General features: G+C 43.6%; 1 protein-coding gene across 6 annotated transcripts in view; it reads left to right on the plus strand.

Moving 5' to 3' along the window:
• Positions 1-15,327, plus strand: part of EVC2 (EvC ciliary complex subunit 2) — an 80,578-nt gene that overhangs the window by 2,149 nt on the left and 63,102 nt on the right. For 5 of the 6 annotated variants that reach the window (XR_008974576.1, XM_057426589.1, XM_057426587.1 and 2 more), the window contains exons 2-4: positions 753-807; positions 14,285-14,445; positions 14,951-15,016. Coding sequence is in view for 5 of the 6 variants with exons in the window: in XM_057426589.1 (XP_057282572.1) it covers positions 753-807; positions 14,285-14,445; positions 14,951-15,016 (282 nt within the window). In the remaining variant the exon portion in view is untranslated. Of the gene's footprint in view, positions 1-752; positions 808-14,284; positions 14,446-14,950; positions 15,017-15,327 lie in introns of those variants that run through there. The other variant, XM_057426590.1, reaches the window with a different exon arrangement.

Genomic DNA, 15,327 nt, shown 5'->3' on the forward strand with positions numbered 1-15,327 from the left:
ACATGTAGTGCTTGGGAGTAAACAGAAAGAGCAAGTGCAGGTCATGTCATTCAGCGAATTTACAAGATTGCTGTTAATCAGCTGACATTCCTAACTCTGTATTATTTCCTGCAAGGAAGTATTTTTGTTAAATCAAAACTTGCTTGCATGACTACTAGCTCTTGATCAAAACACTGGGCATTAACAATCCTTAAAAACGCAGGTTTCTCCTACTGACTTTTTAAAGCTGTGATTTCTGTAGCAATCCCTGTTGTCTGTGCAGGCAGGAGGCTATCACATATTGCCTCATAAGTTGCAGTTTTTCACCCATTGTATTTTTGAAAGGCTCTGTGTAATACTCCAAAGGAAAAATGAGCATAACATCAGTAGACTTGTGATGGACACATTCCTGCTGACTGCGAGTGATGGCATTTTCCCCTGTCCTCAAATCTGTCTTTGAAAGGTTATTTTACAAGTACAAACTAAGAGCAAACCCTTCTACTCGGCCTGATAATATGAAATGTAAGTACGGTTTGAGCCCCCAGTGTGTATAGCCATAGTGGGAGACAACTGAGCCTTAGACTGCTTAACGTAGCTGTGTGAGACCTCTAGAGCCATGCTGTATCTCTCTTCTCATAGTTAATTTTGTGAAACTCAAGGCTTTGTGGAATAAAGTTCTGTCTAGTAGTGATGCATAAATTCAGTGTAAGAGTTCAATATTAGACATTTATCAAAACATTTTTTTTCTTATAATTCTTCTCTTCTGTATTTAGGTAATTAAAGATAATCTTTGGCTTCAAAAAGAGATGGGATGTCTGGGAATGACAGGTATGTAATTGTTTTCTCTTTTCAGCACTGTGGATGTCCTGGGACTCCAAAGGCGTGGTTGTGGGTGTGGGCAGGGGACTGGAGTTGTGCCCTGGTGGTCTGCTTTCATCAGTGGGACTCTTAATCCTGGGTCACAGTTGAGTATTTGCATAGAAGTTAAGAATAAGAGTGCACTATGCTACCTAAACAGGTCATCTGGAATAAAGCACCTGTGAGAAAACCTTAGTTCATACCCTGCTCTGAATCATTTTCAGAACCAGTCCTTTTTCCTCACTAAACATAATGACATAGGGGAGTACCCTTTGATGACCAGTGTTACCAGTATTATGAAAAAAAAAACTATATTGTTTAAAGCTGATCAAGATATTGTTCCTTTTCAGAAGCTATCTTAACCTCTATGCATTTACTAGCGCTGTTGCAATACCTACTCTTGAAGGCATTTTCAGAGACCTCTGCAATTACAATAACTTGTATGCTTTGTCCTGGACCAAGTTGGTAAAGACTTACAGATGTAGGGTGTCTGGAATTGTTGCTGGGATACTAATACTCTTCACAGCAGGTACCAAGTATACTTGTCACTGATTTCAGATGCACCAAGGAAGTGGTAGTTGCCTGATCTGATACTTAGAAAAGTACTTTTAGCCTGGAGGAGCTGTGTCTGGGGGCTGACTGACACAGGCTCTTTGTGTACATTTGAACAAATCACAGTTTCTCCTAGTCTCTGGTCTTTATTTTCTTTATATGTGTATAATAAATAGTGTGCTGCTTCAGCCAAGCATAGTGTAGGTGAGTACCCTGAAAGATTATGACATCCTCATACAGTGCATTAACCGGAGTCAATGCAGTGTCTGAAGTAACCCCCCCATGGCTGTGGTTCCCCAAGAGGTGATTTCTTGACATGCATTTGCCAAGAAATTACGCACTCTGATGCAGTCATCTAATGAGATGCCTCTAATTTCTTTGCCTGGTGCCATGGCTAATTAACAAATGAATTTATTAATTTAAATATGAGAGCAAATAATTCAGATTTGCTGAGCTTCCTTGTTTTTTTTTTCCTGTATTTATTCGATGTCATCTTTGCTGCTCACATCTTGCTTTCTGACTGGTTGCAGATTATTACTTGTCCTGGGTTCAGCAGTAGCAGTCATGTTTTTTCCTTTGTGTTAACTGGTGCAGTGCTGTGTTTTGACTTCTAGTTTGAGAACAGCGTTGGTGAAGCCGATGTTGTCGGTTGTTGCTAAGTGATGTTTACCCTGACCAAGGACTCTGTGAGGCTCATGCTCTGCCAGGGAGGAGGGGAAGCTGTGAGGAAGCAGAGACGGGGCGCCTGACCCGGGCTAGCCGGGGAGGTATTCCATACCACAGCACGTCATGCCCGGGGTGGGGGGTAACTGGGAGTTACCCGGAAGGAGAGGAGCCCCGGTGCAGGGCGGGGGGAGACGGACACGGACCTTGCTTCCAGGTTGAATTTTTTAAATGGCCTTTTAATGCTGTTGAGACTTGTTTACTGATGGTGATGGGAATCACCATGCTAACAGTGTGGGGCGCTAAGGTTTTTACAGAGTGTGTTTTGCCCACTACTGATTTCAAGAGTTAAGCAGATTCAGGTTTGGGTCTTGTCTGGGGTCAAAAGACGATGTAGGAGGACCGAGAGATTTTCCCAGAGGCTGGACAGCCGAGAGATGAGTGGCAGGGTGTGTGGGATAGTATGGGCAAGTATCTAGGTCAGTGGGCCCCTCCAGTATTTTGGAATTTCACTACCGAACAACTGCAAAATCCAGAAGAATTAGTAAAACACTTAAATGAGGTGTGTGGTCATTCTGGCCATACCAGAGATGGACAAATCACGGCAACGTGCTGGGGCTTGGCCTATGCTTACAGGGCCTTGTTCAACACTATCCAGCACCTTCAAAAGGAAAAGAATATCGGCGGATTTGAGGGCAAAGCGACAGTCGCTACTCAAACTTTGGCTGCAATGAACTGCGCAGCTACCCCAGTGGCAAGTACAGCAGCTGCTCAAACTTCAACTGCAACAGACAGCGCGGTTACCCCAGCTCCAAGCACGGTAGCTACACCACCCCCAGCAACAAGTACAGTCGCTACTCAAACCACAGTGATAATCACTGCAGCCAAACCAGAGGACCAATTCGTACCAATATCAGTTGCCCCTGTACGCAAGAGAACAAGCAAAAAGGAGGCAAAAAGGGTGAAGCGAGATGAAGAACCAATGAATTCACCACCCGGTCCAGAATCTGATCAGGAGTCATCATCACATGACAAAGAAGAAGAAGAAGAGGTAACTTCTCGACCTCGAACCTCAACCGAGCTGCGGAATATGCGAAAAGATTTTACCCGTCAACCAGGGGAGCACATCATCACCTGGTTACTCCGATGCTGGGACAATGGGGCCGATGGTCACGAACTAGAAGGTACAGAAGCCAAGCAGCTGGGATCACTTGCTAGAGAAGGGGGAATTGACAAAGCAATTGCAAGAGAGAAAAAGTCCCTCAGCCTTTGGAGGAGGCTCGCTCTTGGCAGCTGTGAAAGAAAGGTTTCCGTACAAGGACGATGTTACGAGTCTTTCGGCCAAGTGGACTACTATAGACAAAGGCATCCAGTCTCTGAGGGAATCGGCCATCGTAGAGATGATCTATCACATCAAGCCGAATAACGGGGATACACCTATAGATCCAGATGAAGTTGAATGTACACGACCCATGTGGCGAAAACTTACACGGAATGCACCGTCATCATATGCCCATTCATTGGCAACAGTGACCTGGAATGACATAGTACCACTAACAGTGGATGAAATGGTTCATAAACTCCGAGAGTTCGAAGACAATCTCACTCCTTCCATCATCTCAGCTGTGAAAAAACTGTCCCAGGACCTCGACAAATTGAGGGACGATGTATCTGATTTATCCAGCTCCTCACGTGTACCAACACACGTCTCAGCTATTAACAAAAGACGTCCTATTATTCAAGAGAGGAGATACAGAAGGTATACGCCACGGGGTACCCTATGGTTTTACCTGCTGGATCATGGAGAAGACATGACAAAGTGGGATGGAAAACCTACTTCAGCTTTGGAGGAACGGGTGAGTGAACTGAAGAGGGGAGCAAGGGCCAAGACTGATCGTCCCATGAGAGCTACGGCTTCAGTCTCTGGTGAGCAGTTTCCCAGATGGAGTGGAAGAGCTGATTTTACTCCAGCTCCTGTGATAACGAAGAATAATCCCTTTCAACACGACTTAAGTGTCCAATGCTGTGACGACCATTAGAGGGGCCCTGCCTCCAGCCAGGTGGAGGTAGGGGACAATCGGATTTACTGGACTGTGTGGATCAGATGGCCTGGCACATCAGTCCCACAGAAGTATAAGGCTCTAGTAGATACCGGTGCACAGTGTACCCTGATGCCATCAAGCTGTCAAGGGGTGGAACCCATCTATATTTCTGGAGTAACAGGAGGATCCCAAGAGTTGACTGTGCTGGAGGCTGAAATCAGCCTGACTGGGAGGGAGTGGCAAAAGCACCCTATTGTGACTGGTCCAGAGGCTCCATGCATCCTCGGCATAGACTACCTCAAGAGAGGGTACTTCAAAGACCCAAAAGGGTACCGGTGGGCTTTTGGTATTGCTGCTTTGGAGACTGAGGAAATTGAGCAGCTATCCACCTTGCCTGGTCTCTCAGAAGATCCCTCTGCTGTGGGGTTGCTGAAAGTTGAAGAACAACAAGTGCCAATTGCGACCACAACAGTGCACCGGCGGCAATATCGCACCAACCGAGACTCCCTGATTCCCATCCATCAGCTGATCCGTAGACTGGAGAGTCAGGGGGTGATCAGCAGGACCCGCTCACCCTTCAATAGCCCCATATGGCCAGTGCGAAAGTCTAATGGAGAATGGAGACTAACAGTAGACTATCGTGGCCTGAATGAAGTCACACCACCATTGAGTGCTGCCGTACCGGACATGCTAGAACTTCAGTATGAACTAGAGTCAAAGGCAGCCAAGTGGTATGCCACGATTGATATTGCCAATGCATTTTTCTCCATTCCTTTGGCAGCAGAGTGCAGGCCACAGTTTGCTTTTACTTGGAGGGGTGTCCAGTTCACTTGGAACCGACTGCCCCAGGGGTGGAAACACAGCCCTACCATTTGCCATGGACTGATCCAGACTGCACTGGAACAGGGGCAAGCTCCAGAACACCTGCAATACATTGATGACATTATTGTGTGGGGCGATACAGCGGAAGAAGTCTTTGAGAAAGGGAGGAAAATAATCCAAATCCTGCTGAAAGCCGGTTTTGCCATAAAACGGAGTAAGGTCAAGGGACCTGCACAGGAGATTCAGTTTTTGGGAATAAAATGGCAAGATGGACGTAGACAGATCCCCACAGATGTGATCAACAAGATAACAGCAATGTCTCCACCAACTAATAAGAAAGAAACGCAAGCTTTCTTGGGTGCAGTGGGGTTCTGGAGAATGCACATCCCAAATTACAGTTCGATTGTAAGCCCTCTCTATCATGTGACCCGGAAGAAGAATGATTTTAAATGGGGCCCTGAGCAGCAACAAGCCTTTGAGCAAATTAAACGCGAGATAGTTCATGCAGTAGCCCTTGGACCAGTCCGGACCGGGCCAGATGTAAAAAATGTGCTGTACACTGCAGCTGGGGAGAACGGTCCTACCTGGAGCCTCTGGCAGAAAGCTCCAGGGGAGACTCGAGGTCGACCCCTCGGCTTTTGGAGTCGGGGATACAAAGGATCTGAGGCCAGCTATACCCCAACTGAGAAAGAGATACTGGCAGCGTATGAAGGGGTTCGAGCTGCTTCGGAAGTGATTGGCACTGAAGCACAGCTCCTCCTGGCACCCCGGCTGCCCGTGCTGGGCTGGATGTTCAAAGGCAGGGTCTCCTCTACACATCATGCAACTGATGCTACATGGAGTAAATGGGCTGCACTAATTACACAACGAACTTGAATAGGAAATCCCAGTCGTCCAGGCATTCTAGAAGTCATCATGGACTGGCCAGAGGGCAAAGATTTCGGAATGTCACCAGAGGAGGAGGTGGTGCGTGCTGAAGAGGCCCCACCATATAATAAACTGTCAGAAAGTGAAAAGCAGTATGCCTTGTTTACTGATGGCTCTTGCCGTATTGTGGGAAAGCAGCGGAGATGGAAGGCAGCTGTATGGAGTCCTGGACGACAAGTTGCAGAAACTGCTGACGGAGAGGGTGAATCGAGTCAATTTGCCGAGGTGAAAGCCATCCAGCTGGCCCTGGACATTGCTGAACGAGAAAAGTGGCCAGTACTTTATCTCTATACTGACTCATGGATGGTGGCAAATGCCCTGTGGGGGTGGTTGAAGCAATGGAAGCAGAGCAACTGGCAACGCAGAGGTAAACCCATCTGGGCTGCTGCACTGTGGAAAGATATTGCTGCCCGGGTGCAGAACCTGGTGGTGAAGGTACGCCATGTAGATGCCCATGTACCCAAGAGTCGGGCCACTGAGGAACACCAGAACAACCAACAAGTGGATAAAGCGGCTAAGATTGAAGTGGCTCAGATGGACTTAGATTGGCAACATAAAGGTGAATTATTTCTGGCCCGGTGGGCCCATGACACTTCAGGCCATCAGGGCAGAGATGCAACATATAGATGGGCCCGTGACCGAGGGGTGGACTTAACAATGGACACTATTGCCCAGGTTATTCATGAGTGTGAAACATGTGCTGCAATTAAACAAGCCAAGCGGTTAAAGCCTCTTTGGTATGGAGGACGATGGTTGAAGTATAAATATGGGGAGGCCTGGCAGATTGACTATATCACACTGCCACCAACCCGCCAAGGCAAGCGCCATGTGCTTACCATGGTGGAAGCAACCACCGGGTGGCTGGAAACATACGCTGTGCCCCATGCCACTGCCCGGAACACTATCCTGGGCCTTGAGAAACAGATTTTGTGGCGACACGGCACCCCAGAGAGAATTGAATCAGACAATGGGACTCATTTCCGGAATAACCTTATAGATATTTGGGCCAAAGAGCATGGCATTGAGTGGGTATATCACATCCCCTACCATGCACCAGCCTCTGGGAAAATCGAACGGTACAATGGGCTGTTAAAAACTACACTGAGAGCGATGGGTGGGGGAACTTTCAAGCATTGGGATACACATTTACCAAAGGCCACCTGGTTGGTCAACACCAGAGGATCTGCCAACAGGGCTGGCCCAGCCCAGTCAGAACTTTTACATATTGTAGAGGGGGACAAAGTTCCTGTGGTGCATATGAAGAATTTGCTGGGGAAGACGGTCTGGGTTATTCCTGCTTCAGGTAAAGGCAAACCCACTCGTGGGATTGCTTTTGCTCAGGGACCTGGATATACTTGGTGGGTAATGCGGGAAGATGGGGAAGTCCGATGTATACCTCAAGGGGATTTGATTTTAGGGGAAAACAGCCAGTGAACTCAATTGTATACTGTTGCCTGCTGTGTAATGCTTTTATAGCCCATCAACTAGATGTCTCCAGGTCACCAGCGACTGGCCCTGACTTCCCTCCAGCCATCATCCCAACAGAGAATGAACTTGGAACATCATGGACCGAATGGACTCGGCAGCATTATAGGGATTGGTCCATGCACTAAGAAAATGATTTTTTCCTCTTGGTCTGTATGTGTATGGATGTATATATGTGGGAGAGCGATGGTGTATTGAAAATGTGGGATCTGAGCACGACGTGAATGGTATGGAATAAGGGGTGGATAATGTCCTGGGTTCAGCAGTAGCAGTCATGTTTTTTCCTTTGTGTTAACTGGTGCAGTGCTGTGTTTTGACTTCTAGTTTGAGAACAGCGTTGGTGAAGCCGATGTTGTCGGTTGTTGCTAAGTGATGTTTACCCTGACCAAGGACTCTGTGAGGCTCATGCTCTGCCAGGGAGGAGGGGAAGCTGTGAGGAAGCAGAGACGGGGCGCCTGACCCGGGCTAGCCGGGGAGGTATTCCATACCACAGCACGTCATGCCCGGGGTGGGGGGTAACTGGGAGTTACCCGGAAGGAGAGGAGCTTCCAGGTGGAACTCGTTTTCTTGGCCGGTGGTATCGTATTCTCTTCCCTTGTTATTTTCCCTTATCATTGTTTTAGCTGATAGTAGCGGTGGTGATTTGTTGCTGGACTGTTCTTGTCTCAACCCGTAGGAGTTGCACTCTCTCGATCCTCCTCCCCGTTCCTCCGGGAGTGGGGAAGGGGAGAGCCCCGGTGCAGGGGGGGGGAGACGGACACGGACCTTGATTGTTGTCAGCTCGGCACCACTCACTGGGAGTGAGTGAACAAGTTACCTGACTGGGTTTAAACCACGACATTACTGTACCATCATTTAAGAGGAAACACATGCAGTTTTGTAGTTCAGAAGAACCTTCATGGTGCTAAAGAAGTGGGGTGATTGGACGTGCAGTTAGTGGTTGAAAATGGTGTGGCCAGCTAGAACTAAGGAGGTGATCATCCCTTTGAACTCTGCACTCATGAGGCTACACCTCAAATACTGTATTCAGTTTTGGGCCCCTCACAACAAGAAAGACATGGAGGTGCTGGAGCATGTCCAAAGAAGAGCAATGAAGCTTGTGCAGGGTCTGGAGCACAAGTATTATGAGGAGCAGCTAAGGGAATTGGAATTGTTTAGCCTAGAGAAGAGGAGGTTCAGGGGAGACATCACTCTCTGCAAGTACCTGAAAGGAGGTTGTAGTGAGATGGGGGTTGGTCTCTTCTCCCAAGTAACAAGTGACAGGACAAGAAGACACAGCCTTCAGTCTGTGCTAGGGGAGGTTTGGATTGGATATTATGAAAAAATTCTTCACTTAAATGGTTATCAAGCACTGGAACAGGCTGCCCAGGGAAGTGGTGGAGTCACCATCCCTGGAGATATTAAAAGGTGTGTAGATGAGGCCCATAGGGACATGGTTTAGAAGTGGACTTGGCAGTGTTAGGTTGGACTTTATTATCTTAAGGATCTTTTCCAAGCTAAATGATTCTAGGAAATTCTGCCGTTTTGTTAGTAGGTGAATGCACATGTTAAATGAGGGGCTGATGCAAGCACTGAATTGTATGCTTGATTTTATAACTGAGAATTGTCCCATTCTAATAAACAGGAATTTTTAACATATTTAAAGCTTATCTTTTATTGGTTTGCTTAATCAGTGTACTAGACTGTTTAGGTCTTACTGGAGATGTTCTCAGTGAAAGCAGCAAGATCAGAACTTCTGCATAAAACCTTTGTCATTGAAAGTGGCAGTGTGTTGAAGTGAAATGGTTTATGGTAGCACACTGGTCTCACTGTTGGAAGCTTTTTTGATTTATTTCTGGATAAGATGACAAGCAATCCCAGAATAGCCCCGTGATTGGGGAACACAATAGATTTTTTGAGAGTTATGTTTGAATCTGCTCTGACATACTCAAAACAGGCCTGGAAAGATCTGGTTTGTCTTGCTGATGCCCATAGTTTCTTTGACTTTGTAACAAGAAAAGCTAATGGCAACATTCAGAACTGAAATACAGTAAATTGCTACCTTTGCCTGCTCATTGTTGTGTGTAATTGAAAGGACTTCAAATTGGATTGTGTATTCTGGATGGTTTACAGGCCAGGGAATAATACAGAACAACAACAAAGAAAAATATAGTAAGCAAGTATATTTAACTCTTTTCTTCCCCACTGAAATAAAGCAAGATTATTCAAAGCTTTCCTGATAAATTCTAGGGTAAAGCAAATCAGACTGCAGATGTGGGACTTGAAATATGCAGCCCTTGGGATTTAAGAATTAGATCACAGTGTGAGGTAATTTTTAATTCTGAACTTGACAATTCACAAAGTTGTCAGTCTTCACTTTCCTACTATAATCTGGCAGGTTAGGATGTGTTGTAAAGGTAGGGAAGCCTTAAGGACATACTGAAGTCCTGTAGTAAGACTATTTTAATTTTGTGTCATCCTGCTCAATTACCATGGTTAAGAATAACTTTCCCCTGAGCTTCTATGAAGGACAGGTAAGGCACTATGGTGTTATACCTGCCCTTGGAATGGCAGTCCATCTGTCCCGCTGCCATGTTCAGGACTCAGCCTGTTTAGTCCAGTGGTAAAGGCTTGTGCATTAGCACTGAGGGTCTCTGCTGTTACACAAAACTAGTTTCTTAGCAAAGGACAGTATGCTGATCACAAAAATAGGACAGTTGCTTTTGTTTAGAAAGTTACCCATCCTTCCACACCCAGGCCATAGCAACACAGACCCACTGTTGCCACAGTCTACACGTAGTAGTTGCATTTTGTGCCAGGTCAGATCCTCTCTGTATTTGCATGCCCTGAACAGCAAGTGAACTCAGCTAGGGCTTGAAGTGCAGAGCTCTCCTTCCTAAGTGTATTGCATGCCTTATATATGGTGGTTGGAGTTCCAAAAGAGCAAAAGATCACCACCCAAAGCAATAGTGCATAAAATTCTCTGCCTAGGTTAACAGCAAAGAAACTTGAACAGCATTAAATAGCAGAGACTGTTCTGATCAATTGTGCATTTGTCATTCGTATTGTAGCACTGTGCTTATGTGGGACTGAGTGAATGCTATAGTAATATGAGTTATGCTAATCTAGCTGTCTCAGCTACATTAATATCTATTTTCATGTTTTCATTTTGTAATTCAATACTTAGTTGACTACCAGCCCTGGTAATTAGCTAGGAATATGCAGTTTAAGACAGGGTTCTGGCGTATCTGTTTATATTTGGTTTAATGGAGGATGAAGTCATGGGAAAACATTGTAGTAACATGCTAATTAAAAGATGAAATATTAACAACTCAGTAGTAACATTATAAAAATGTGGAACGTTTAATTAAGGAAAACAAAGCAAAGAAAATTTCATCTTCTAGATGGTGATGCTGTATCACATCTCAAAAGAAAGTGAAATTGCTGCCTTTCTTTGATGAACTGTTTCACTCAGCATCTTTGGAGATGTTTGCAGGCAAGCCGCAGATTAAATCTCACGCCTGCTGGTTTGCTCACTGGGAAATGTTTTGTCCTGGAGCGTTGTACTCCAGGAGTGCCTGGTGGCAGCCTGGCAAGCCCAGCTGAGGTTGGGGCTGTTGGGGCTGTGTGTAAAGCTTCAAACTGTTCCCCTGCTTTGCAAAGTTTCCCTTTTGAAAAGTTGTGGGAATAGTTTCTATTTAGAAACTAATGGAAGTGAAGACCATGCAGCTCTGATAATGGCTTTTCTGAAAACAACCAGAAAAATAGCAAAGATTGAAGCTTTGAGAAGAGAGTGGAAAGAACAAGGAGACTGATCAGAATTGGGATGCACCTCTGAAGGCGCACTGACAATGGTGCACTTGCCCTTCTGAGCAGCAGGGTATCCAAAAGAAAGCTCAGTGCTTGTTCATGAAAGTCAAGGGGTCAAATATTAGTATGTTCTAACCTCAGATGAATCTACTTGTTAAAGAAAAAAACCCAAGCAATTTCAGTAGGTGTGAAAACTGCAGAATGTGTTACGCCTGCACCATCCTTTCTCAGATATTCAGCATCCGGCTTTTCAAGCAATCATCAGCCATCTACAATCCATCTAGGACTTTAATCTGAAAAGAGAAAGCAGCTGAATGCATAAATACAGTTATGTTGTCTTGATGTTAAGGGTATACAGCAGGTTATGTGGAAAAGCAGTAATGTTCTTGTAGGTCAGTGGCACTGAGCTGTATAATGTTCTAGTGACAGTTGTAGTGACAGTTAAATATATGTGGATCAGGAAAAAGTTATTTAACTGACAGTAAATACTACAAAATATAATGAGATAGAAAAGTGCTGCTTTACTGTCCAGGGAAACCGGTATATTATAAAACAATCTATATCATTAAAGATTAATGAAAAGGATGAAAAAAGTCTGGAGGAAGGCACATGTTGCTATATAGACACGTGTCACGCTGATTGAATCTATTTAAGCAAAACCTTCCACTAAGTTCTGGGAAGATACAAGTAAATTTGCAGAAGTATCCTTGTAATCGTTGCCAGTGTTGGGGCTGCTTAACATAACATCGGGAACCTGCAAAATCCCCAACCTCCAATTACCAGTGGTGGAGCAGCCAGATAACATGCCTGGAGACTTCTGCTGAGATCTGGGCATTGTTATCTTGGGATTGTAAAGCATAACTTGAAAACAGACTTATCTGTGTAATTACTAGCACAGAGATTTATTCAGAATCAAAGCATAAGATCAGTTAATTCAGTTGGCTACTGTGGACTTAATGCTCTTCGAAGGGGAGTATCAGGATTTGCTGTCACGTGAAAAGTGTGGTTGGGTGCGCTGATGGAGATGTCATGCTGCACAGGGCACAAGAACAAAAGATATTTTATGAAGCACTTATCTCCTTCTTGTTGACTGACCTCCCCTCATCCAAAATACAGAAGGAAATGGTCAGCTAAATGAGGTACTTTCAAGGCAGCAGGTGCTCAATGCAGCCCATACATTTTGCCGTTGTGAGCTGAAACTTATGAAGCCCCACAGAGAAGCTCCATTCCTCAGTCAGTGTTTCTGTTTGCTATAAGTGAATGTGCATCTCCAATAGTCTGGCAAGAAAACAAGGAGAATTGGTGTTCCATCTCCATAGGAATGGGATGATAATTGCATTAATGTACAAGAGACACAGCAAATATAAAATTAATCTTTTTCAGTGTTTAGATACATCTATACAGAACTGTGAAGAGGCTTTCATCAGTAGCCACAACATAGGTTTAGAGCCATTGGAGGTGGGATATGGAATGATACTTGGATCTGCTGGGGAGTGCCACGGCCAGGTGGGCTGACTTACTGTGCAGCACTTACAGTTCAGCACTGGTATCATAATGAGTGATTTGGGCTGTTGTTTGTCTTGAAAGAGAAATATGCCATACATGACTACCCTGAAAGGATTCCACCTCCAAAGATACGTAGACATTTGGTATTGTAACTATACATATTACTGTTCTCAACAAGTTTATCCTATTATTTTTACAGTCCCTAAATTAGTCTGTGTCTGTTTCATTGCTTAGCAGTGGTTTAAGTATTTCAGTAGAACTTAGATAAGTAAATTAAAGCTGATTGCAAAATATAAACAACTAGCTTTTCCTGGCCCATATATCCACAACTTTGTGCAATGTACTCCCTCCCAAATAAAAGCATGCTATTCCAGCATGGGGTGATAGTGAAGCTCCCCAAGGTGCACATTGCATCTAGGTGCTGTAAGCAGCAGGACTGCATCTCATTCATGTTAACAAAAATCTTCTCATCATTCATGTGCATAAATACTTCAAGGTCCTTTATAGAACCTCCTTTTAAAAATCTAATTCTGAATGCTCTTTGCATGTCTTTCCTGTTTACCGGAAACAGAATTTCTCTGTATTGGTTTTCCAACAGAGCAGTGTCTTTTCAAAAATATGCTGCTTCTCAAATTAATGAGATTTTAGTATCTTCAGCTTTTTATATTTCGTGAACATATAATAGGTTTTAAAAATGAAAACTTCATAGAAAAATGTCATTTGCCAAAAATGAGGTTTTCTTCATATGAATAGATATTGCTAATGATTAAAATATGGGACTTAAAAATAAGTAATAAATGAGAACTCTAATGCAAAGAATGAAAAAAATCTCTTTTAAACATAGGCAGCCAAATATAATTTTGAATTTTCATTACATTTTTTTCTCTTCATTCAGCAGCTTTACCTTTTGACAATTTAGTATATTAAACCACTGATTTTTAGTATAAGCTCATTTTATTAATGTCATAGGTGCATTTAATTTAGTAGATGAAAGTGATATGATTTCAAAACAGTTTTTATAATTTTGTGTGATATCATGGACTAATTTCATGAAAATAAAACAGTATAAACAGCATTTATATTGGTAATTACTAAATTGAGGAGTATTTGATTTGTTGGCACTCAAATTCAGCTGAAATGTAACTGAGACCCTTACTCAACTGAGAAATATATTTGTTTTGAATATTGACACAGTTAATGGTTAATTGGCAGATGGTATCTTTGAAGCAGAGCTCCCTTAACACTGAGGCCTCTCACACTGTTAAGTGCTTCAGTTATTTATGCTTTGCTGAAAATTTCTTTGTGTTGAAATACTAACAGTTGATTTAAGGCTGGAACCTTTTAATTTATGAATTAGACACTTTACATTTAAATGGCAATAACTTTTCTGTGGGGTATGTGTGTGTTCCCTACGTAGGAAACACTTTTGTTCTAACTCCTGCTGGGTTTTGGGGGGCAAATCCCATCTCTGTTTCCTGTATGGCCTCATATCTGTGTTATCTGTATTGATTTTAAGTGCTTTGAGGGAGAGCATGCTGGTTGCAGTGTCCACACAGAGTACCAGGTACCACAAGCCCCATCCATGCCTGGACTCTGCACCCAGTGTCTGCTGCACAGGAGCCAGCTTTAGCTGTAATGCATACTTTTGTCTTGGTTTGCAGCAATGCCATTACTTCTGGCCACTCAAGAAAGTGAAGCCCCTCACCAGTTCTTGACCTCTGCAGCCTCAGACAATCAGTGGAGCCATTCGCTGTTTGCATTGGTACCCTCATGGACAAATAAGATTTTGTTCAAACGAGAGTCTTCTGTTAACCTCCACCAGGTCAGTAATAGATGGTTTGCAACTTTCACTCAGGATTGTAGCAATTATATCACAAGCTGGGAATTCACTACCCAATTAGTACATTTCTAGTTCTGTCTCAGGTGGTTATGATCACTTGAAATGGCTTTAGCAGCACCAACTCATGAGATGCCCAAAGAGTTATTGTGACAGATAAACTACGTGATTGCTGTGTAAATTCTGGTAGACACTTAGTAATGAGATGGATCTGTGAAGTCTGATAATGTTATGCAGAGAATATTTTGTTAGAGAATTGTGATGGCCAAAGATGAATATATCAATTAAGATACTAGTAATTACTTGTGGGAATAAGTAGTTCATACAAATTTAGATTAGAAAAAAAGATTAGCTATTGGAATAAAAAAGCTCTTAAATTTGGAGACAATACCACTATTTTTTTCTCATCTCATTATTTACCTTTCTAACTTGTGCTACAGTTTGTGAATTATATTTTCATACACTATGTAGATTTTTCCCCTTCTTCCAGATTAAAGATGTGTCCAATGTGTCAGTTTCTTCTGGGTTTGGAATAACCCTTCAGAAATGTGGTGTGGTAAGTTTTCTTATATTTGTCTTGTTAATTTGGTAGGAAGTTTGTTCCTTAATGTCCTTTAAAAAGTGGGAGCAGAATTGTGCCAATGCTGAGTATTTGGGAGAACATCCTTTTTGATGTTAAGATGGTTACACCCTCTGTAAAAGGCACAGTTTTGCAGTGTTGAGTCAAAACTGAAGTCAGTGAAATGTTCTCTTGACTTCAGGGGATTTTGGATTGTCGTAAAACTAAATGCTTCCGTGTGAATCTGTAAAATTATAAATGGACAAAGCCCAGTGAACTCTAGAAATCAGCCACAAGGCTGGGTAGAG

The sequence above is a fragment of the Pezoporus wallicus genome, unplaced genomic scaffold (genome assembly GCF_028554395.1).
Source record: "Pezoporus wallicus isolate ANWC-B61680 ecotype Strahan unplaced genomic scaffold, APGP_CSIRO_Pwel_v1 scaffold_13239, whole genome shotgun sequence".
Classification (NCBI taxonomy): Eukaryota; Metazoa; Chordata; class Aves; order Psittaciformes; family Psittacidae; genus Pezoporus; species Pezoporus wallicus.